The sequence below is a fragment of the Saccopteryx bilineata genome, chromosome 2 (assembly GCF_036850765.1).
Source record: "Saccopteryx bilineata isolate mSacBil1 chromosome 2, mSacBil1_pri_phased_curated, whole genome shotgun sequence".
Taxonomy (NCBI): domain Eukaryota; kingdom Metazoa; phylum Chordata; class Mammalia; order Chiroptera; family Emballonuridae; genus Saccopteryx; species Saccopteryx bilineata.
This window is the reverse complement of record NC_089491.1, coordinates 390,631,827-390,640,039: the sequence shown is the minus strand read 5'-3', so window position 1 is coordinate 390,640,039 and position 8,213 is coordinate 390,631,827. Positions and strand designations below refer to the sequence as shown.

The 8,213-nt window shown below is 51.7% G+C and overlaps 1 protein-coding gene across 1 annotated transcript in view; it reads left to right on the top strand.

Moving 5' to 3' along the window:
• The first annotated feature begins 1,567 nt into the window (after positions 1-1,567).
• HS3ST3A1 (heparan sulfate-glucosamine 3-sulfotransferase 3A1) overlaps positions 1,568-8,213 on the top strand; it is an 85,906-nt gene continuing 79,260 nt past the window's right edge. The window contains exon 1 of the mRNA XM_066264291.1: positions 1,568-3,222. Coding sequence (XP_066120388.1) covers positions 2,621-3,222 — 602 coding nt within the window. The 5' untranslated portion in view covers positions 1,568-2,620. The remainder of the gene's footprint in view (positions 3,223-8,213) is intronic.

The window sequence follows — 8,213 nt, the reverse complement described above, 5'->3', positions numbered from 1 at the left end:
GGCATTTATGGCGTTGCATAAGTCTTCAGAGTAACTTTAAAATGATCTAATGTGTTCTGTTTGTGTTCCTGGTGGAACGCAGAGTGAAAGAAATACCTAGAGAAAAACTTTAGAATATGCTGCATCTCCAGTTGGCATTAAACCTCAACTACTTTGTCGATACCCAGTGTTAGCACACAAGGAGGCATTAAAGCTGGACAAGACCTGCTCATCCCTGTGAAAGCCCACTGCTTTACGGTGTCAGAAGCTCGTCAGCTCTTCCGGGGCTGGTAGAATAGGTTCCGGTTGGTACTTCATAAACGTTTTTAAACCTGTGTTCCGCACTGAGAATTTTTCCAGCGGACACACATACCCCAGTTTCACCCAGGCAGAGTTAGAAACACTCGGACCCCTTTGGAAGGTTTAAAAGATAAACAACAAAAAACTTCCCTGACTTCCACTTCCAGGTTCAAACAGAGCTTGGGAGAAGGGCGGCTGCAAGGTCCCCAGGCTGGGCAGCCCTGAGCCTCCTGCAACAGCGGCGCTGCGCCCGCCACGGGCCGGCTCAGCACCCACCCACAGTGGGCCCGGAAAGTGGCCTCCAGTACTTACAGGGGTTGGCGTCCACGGGCCAGGCTACCGCCCGCATTGCGGGGCGCCCCGCTGAGACAAGGAAGCCAAGAAATCGGAAACAAATCGGATTGGAATGAAAAGAAACCCACCTCATGCAGGTTCCACGGGCCACCTCCCTCCATTAAACGGTAAGGCGATTTGTATCCCTTCCTGACTTGCTCTCCCAGGAGGAAAGGAAAGGATACGGGGTCAGGGGAGGCCAGAGAGGGAGGAAGTCGCGAGCTATGCAAGGACATCAACCTCCTTTACGCTAGCGCGCGCGCGCAGTCACACACACACTCACACACACTCACACTCACACACACAGACACACTCAGTCACACACACAGTCACACTCACACACAGACACACACACAGACACACTCACACACACAGACACAGACACACTCACACACACAGACACACTCACACACACACACACACATAGACACACTCACACACACACACACACACACACTCATAGTACAACCAACATTTTAAAAATTCCTTCATCCAAAACGGAGCTTATCTATTTGGAAACAGAGCTGTTGTATTTTTTTTTCCAACTCTTAATTTCTCCCCTTGATGTATTGGCTTATTTCACAATAGGTTGTTCCTTTCTAGGTCCGGGGGAACTTCTGATCATCAGAGGAACGACCACAAGACGAAAACGCCGCGGAGGGGAGCCCCGGTGCGCTCCCGGGCGCCCTGGGCCGTGGGGAAGGTGCAAGTGGAAGCTGCTGCGGAGGAATTCGGTTCGCCCGAGACAAACGGGGGCGTGGCGTGCAGCCGGCTTCTGGGAACCGCAGCCAACAAAACTTCCAAAGGTCCGGGGCGGGGGCGGTGGCGGGGGCGGGAGGGATGCAGCGACCCAGGCAGGGGGTGGGGGTGGGGAAGCTGAGAGCAGGGGACTCGAGGGGGTCCCGGCTGCGAAAGGCTGAGCGGAGTTGGAGGGGTCGAGAGCCCCTGATCCGGTGAGTGGTCCGCTGGGTGGAAGTCAGGCCCCCGGGGATCCGGCCAGCTCCGGCTGTCACTCAGAGGACCCCGGGGGCCGCCGCAGCCCGCGGCTCCGCTCCAAGGGGGCGAGGCTGCCGGCGGGGACCGGGTGGGGAAAGCCGAGTGGGAAAGGGGCGTCGCCCCGGCCGCCTCCGCCCTCTCCGATGTCATTGGACCGCGGCTGCGGGGTCCGCGCCACCTTCTCTCCATCCCACCCCGCTCGTCCGGGAGCTGGGCTGGCCCCGGCCGTTGACGTCACCGCCAAGTTTGCTGACCCGGGAGCCCCACGTGTGGCAGCGGCGACGGCCTGGGAGGCGGCGAGGGAGTGCGCGCGAGCGCAGGGGCCGCGGCCGCTGACAGGTCCCGCGCAGCCGGCTCCGCCGCGCCGCTCCCAGGTAGGGAGCCAGAGCAGTTTGGAGCAGCCGGGCGCGAACCGAGAGGGCGGACTGCTGGGCGCGGGCCTGCTGGCTGCCGCTCGGGCAGCGGGACTCGCTCCCGGGGTCGGGGGACCTCGCGCCAGGGCCGAGAGGACGCCGCCAGGCGGACCCGGGAATCAGGACGCCGGGGCAGGGAGGCGCTATCGCGCCCCGCTGTCTGGAGCGCACCGAGCTCAACAGCGCCGGGTCGGCGCGTGCCCTCCCGGGTCGGAGCGAGGGATGCGCGGTCGCTGAGCGGAGACCAGAGCCGAGCGGCCGCCCGGGGCCGGGGCTGGGACGCACGCTTTCGCCACCTCCGGGAGTCCGAGAGGAGAGGGGCGCGCAGACCCACCACGGGACTCAGGACTCGGCGAGTCTAAGACGATGGTTTCTTAAGCACGGTCCCGCGTCCTCCTTCCCGCCCCCTCGACTGGAGGCAGGGACCCCGAGCCTGGCTCCCCGGCCACCGCCTCCCGGGGCAGCTCGCACGGCTGCAGGGACGCGCGGGTGATGTGGCCTCCGTCCAGGGCGCAGGCCCTCCCGGAGGATGTCATGGCACCTGGAGGAGTCCCGGCCTAGCATGGCCCTCCCGCTTCCCGACGTCGCCTCCGGCTAGGATGGCCCCCCCGGGCCCGGCCGGCGCCCACCCCGCCTCGGCCGAGCCGCTGTCCCGCAGAATCTCCCGGAAGTTCTCGCTGATGCTCTGCTCGCTGCTCACGTCCCTTTACGTCTTCTACTGTCTGGCGGAGCGCAGCCAGACCCTGTCCGGCCCCGTCGTGGGGCTGCTGGGCGGTGGCGAGGAGGCGGGGGCCCCGGGGCGCGGCGTCCTGACCGTTGGCCCGAGGGAGCTGGCGGTGTGGCCCGCGGTGGCGCAGAGAAAGCACCTCTTGCAACTGCGACAGTGGCGGAGGCGCCGGCGGCCCGCGGGGCACGACGAAGGCGGAGAGGAGGCGACCTGGGAAGAGGAGACTCCCGGCCTGGCCGGTGGACCCGGGGGCTCCGGGGCCGGGAGCAGCGTGGTCGAGGCCCCGCCGGGGACCCTGGCGCTGCTGCTGGACGAAGGGAGCAAGCAGCTGCCGCAGGCCATCATCATCGGCGTGAAGAAGGGCGGCACGCGCGCGCTGCTCGAGTTCCTGCGCGTGCACCCCGACGTGCGCGCCGTGGGCGCCGAGCCCCACTTCTTCGACCGCAGCTACGACAAGGGCCTCGCCTGGTACCGGTGAGCTGGTGCGGGTGTGTTTGGGGGTGGAGTGGAGATGAAGGGCTTGAGAGAGTCCACGTGGACCCCCCCCCCCCAGTTCACCTCCCCTCCCCAATTCCTGCAGAAGGCCAAGGGTCATCCGTAGTTGTCTTTAACTTGAAGGGTCTCCTTCCCCACCATGCCTGCCTTTCTCCAGGTTATTGGATACACTCTTGCTCTCCAGGTGGACGGGTGGCAAATTTAGGCCTTTGTGATTTTTTTTTTCCTTTCGTGCTAGGGATTCCCTTTCCCCCAAATAGCCAATCTCATCTTTTTATTTTGCTCTGTGAGAAGATCCTTGTTTTAAGCTAAAGAAAAAAAAAAAATCTCTCCTAAGTGAGAACTTGTTTATCAATTATAAGGTCAACCCCTTTCCCCCCCAAAAAAGCTTGTTTTTATTTCTTCTTTTACCTTCTGGGCAGTTAGTTCCCTGTGGTTAATGCGGTCTTCGCCACAAGATATTTATTTACCTTGACCCTTGGCCAGATCATTGTCCTGAGTGGTAAGTGGTATCAGAAACTTTGTCCAAGTGTCAAGAGCGAGAGTCTCGGTCTCTGGAAAGTAGATGTTGGAGCAAATGCCAGCCACGGGTCGCTGTGTCTGAAAGAGGCATTCTCGGCCATACTTTTGTCTGGGGCGAAGAATGGGTTTTGTAAAGTGTTATCTATATTTATAAGAGGGAGCACATTTTTTTTTTCTCCCTCTTCTCTGGACTGGCAAAAACTTTTCCAAAGCTTTTCAAACAATTCTCTTTAGAAATGAGGTAGATATTAAAAAGAAAGAAAAAAAAAAGAAGAAAAAGGGGTAATATAGAGACATCAATTACAATGTGAAATCCCTCCTAAGAGAGTTTAGGAAGTACATTTGATTTAGGTTTTAATTTTAAATTTACCAGTCTTCTCAAATTCAGCTCACTTTAAATAATATGTAGAATCAGCCAAACTCTAATAAATCCTAATGTCACCTGGATTTTGTTTGCCGTAAAATACTGGCCTTCTTGACTCTTGAGAATAAGGAAAAATCATGTGGCCAGAACTTGTCATTGTATCCTTTAAATGTGCAGTCTCCTTGTCATCCGAACTGAAACAATATTACAGAAGTTACAACAGCAACTTAAATACATTTGAAGAGCTCACTTAGTCAACCCTGCCCCCCCAAACAGAAATGGACATGATTTGATCATTTTACTTAGATGAGGGGGTCACATGCCCCCTCAGATAGATTTCAGGAGCTGAATTTACAGTAACCCAACTCGTGAGAAAACATTCGGTCCTAAAAGTCTAATTCAAACGCTGAAGGCTTTAGAACGGTAACTTTCCATTTGTTGGAAAGAAAAACAAACAACCGCCCCTTAATAGAGAGTATATATCATTTAAAATCATCAGCCTCTTAAAAAAAAAAAAATTCCCTTGTGTTCCTGTCATTTATGTTGTATCCTCTGGGAAGTTCGTATAAAAATGACCTGTTGAATCTGAAAACAACAGGTCCTTCTTTTTCGCACAAAGGCAGCTCTGTTTTTTCCATCAAGGACACAAGAAAGAAGTGATTAAAGACCCCCTAAAACTCTTATCTGTAGCAGTTTGCACTGAATGCGGCCTGGTACGGTGCCTATAAGTGAACACATTTCAAGCGGACTGCCTGGAATATCTTAGGCAGTGTTTGGCTCTGGGGTGCTATTATCGATGGTGACTTATGTAGTGCTGGAACCCTTTGCTTACATTTTACCACTGAGACTTGATTTTTCCGCAAAGTAGGGTTGTTGCTCCTCTCTCCAGAAGTGTGTGTTGGGGTCACAGTGTATCTGCGGAACTGTGTCTAAGTTTTCGTGGGCCTTTCTGAGCTTGTGTTAGAGAAGGAAGGCTTCAAGATTACTAGACACACAAGTACTGAAAAAACAGAGAGAGAGAGAGAGAGAGAGAGAAGAAAAAAGGAGACGACGAAGAAGAGGAGGAAGGAGAAGAGAGTTATAAACGTTTACAAGGCTCTCACTTGGAAACGGGGTGCATGCTGTGGGGACACTGAAAAGTCTCTCCTTCCTCAGCTTGTTTACCCCAGCAGAGGAACTCGTCAAAGCAATTTATGGTGGTCACAAAAATAACTGCACGGTAGACTTCACGGTTTGGTGAATTTAATTTTCTAAGGGTTGGAGCCATGTCTTTGTTTTACCATTTGCAATGTGTTTTGTTTTTCTTTTATTGGATGCATAAATTTAAGTTTAATTCAATTACATGGAAGACTCTTATTATTAAAAAAAAAAAATTCCAAGCCATGGAGCTTGGATTATTTAATGAAATTTTGCCCCAGTTCACTTTCATTGGGCCCTGAAGTTAGAGTTGGATGTTTGTGAGAAAGAATGAAGATTAACCTGGAAAAAAAAAATTCTCCCACACGGAGTGCCACTTGGCTGTTATGTGCCAGGGTAGCTGCTTGTATATAATTAGCCGGTCTTTTAGAATAAGGGATTCAGTTAGACCTTCTTGAGTGGGCCCAAAATGTGTAATGCAGGACTTTTACCCCACACCATGACCACACACGTGTGCGTGCATGTTGCGTGCACACACACATGTACACACGCATGCACACACAAGCACAGACCAAAAAACCCCAAAGTGAATTATGGAAGAGGAAAATCTGTCTAATGTCTCTGAGATGCTCGTCGACATTGGAGAGCCATAGGTCAGCGTCCAGCCTTGTTTCTTGGCCCCAGGAAATCTCACCCTTTGCCGTGAGAGGTTGTTGTGCTGGCGCCCCCTACTGTCCCGACAGAGGGAGGCATCTGTTGCTGTTAGGAAGTTTGAGAAAATCCCTTGAAGAATGAGTTTTAAGAGTTTAGAAACATGTCGCTGAGATGTTCCCATAAATTTATCATGCGGTGAAAACAATGATTTATACACTGCCTCCTCAGAATCGCGTGATCCACCCTTTCTTGGTCTGAAAAAAATTTTGTCCTAAAGGCAAAGAAAATGAATTTATTCAAAATATTTTATAAAGGAGACATTTCTAAGTCATTTGAAATGCTCCCATATTACTCTAAAATAAATGAAACAAAGAGATTTCAATACGCCAGTAAATGTGCGCATGATCGTTTAGGGTCCCTCCGTGTCGTTTTCCGGGTATGAAACTCCGCCCGGATGGGGTTTAGAAAACATTCCACATTACTTAATTTAGCAGACATGATACACGAGCAACAAATGTCTGCGGCGAGCGTGTCATGGGAAAGCAATCCTCCGCAACGAACAGTCTCCATCTCCGTCGTCTGTGTGGTGGCTTCCTAACGGAAAGTGGGGGAACTATTTCATTGGCTTCTAAACATTCAGATTTTTTTCCGGAAGTCAAGACCAAATGCCTCTGGTGCACGTGAGGTTAGAATTTAACAAGAGAGCCTCCCATTCTGTTTGTGTACATTGGCACCAATGAGAAGGTGCGCTTCCTGTCCCCTGAGACAGAACGTACCTGCTCATGAAGTACTTAAAGATACGTGTGCATTTTTATACGGGGTGTGTGCATGTGTGTATACATATATGTACATTTATATATGTGTATGGATATAAATGCTTGGTTTCTGTAACAAGTTAATCTCATATTTTGGGACACGATAGTATTTATTATCCTATCTTTTATACTAGCATATCTATTTCTTATGGGTTTTTTAAAAATTTACTTATTGATTTGAGAGAGAGAGGAAAGGAGAGACAGAGCAAGAGAGAGAGAGAGAGAGAAAGAATGAGAGAGAAAGAGACATCGATTTGTTGTTCCACTTATTTATGCATTCATTGGTTGATTCTTATATGTGCCCTGACCGGGAATCGAACCTGCAAACTTGGTGTTTCAGAACAACACTCTATCTAACTGAACTACCCGGCCGGGGTCTATTTCCTATATTTTGGTTTGTTTTCTTTAATCAGATTGGATAATTTCGGTAGAGATTCATATCACTTAAATAGTTTTACTCCGTAGCATTCGGGAACATCAAAGGTTACTTCGCCTGGTATTTAAGAGTTAGTTCTCCCCCAGTGTCATCGAAATTTGAAGTTTTCTGGCCTCTGAGAATCCTTTCCTTGTTTTTCAAGTCCACCAGGGAGGCAGGCTGAACAGAGGCATCTTGGTTCCTGCCGGGAGAAATGGGCATTCCGTGGCAGCTGGGAGCAGCTGTAAAGTGCCTCCGTGTGGAGTTTCCCACCCTCCTGAGCCACAAGTCCCTTCTGCATGAAGGGTGGGACCTGAAATTGGAGCCCAGGGAGCTGCAAAGTCTGGCCACCCATGCTACGTCATATGGACTGAGGTCCAAAGAGGTCTCTCTGTCCTTCGGGCTGAGTTAGGACAGGGTAGGGGGGGAGGTCAAAGGGGAAGAGGGCTCAGGAGGATGTTGCTTTGGACCCTGAGTCTAGGGCACATGTCTGCAGGGGGAGAGGGTATAATTTCTCTGCTACACATAGTTCCCAGGAGCTCTCGGGGGTGGGACGCCCTACAGCCATTGAGAGGTTGAAAGCAGGCCCTTGGACCAGCCACAGTGCCATCCTCTTGCTGAATGTCTGAGCGCTGGACTCAGCATCCTGGTAGACTGCCCGACAAACAAGCCACATGGCTTAGTTCCGGGTGGCTGTGGATTCCCGTCCCACACACTCTGCACGTATGACCAGGCACCTAGTCGGAGGGACAGGTGGTGGAACTGATAACAGCAAAGTTTTTAAGGGGTTAGGGAATTTCTGACCACTGTCGGACAGCCGGGGTGTGGAGCAGGCTTTGGGACTACCAAGTCCAGGCATTAGAAACAGTAAGAGCAAACAAACCACGTAGAACCTGACCCCGGAATACCTCATGTGAGTGCATATTCCTTCGTGAGAGTGAGATTTATAACAAGCTGATATGTTTTGTGTCAAATGCGGAGGCATCTACGAATAAAAGTTCTCCACTATATTGCAATCTTCTGCCCTCCCCTTAAAAAGAAAACCCTCTGGCTAAAATCTTGG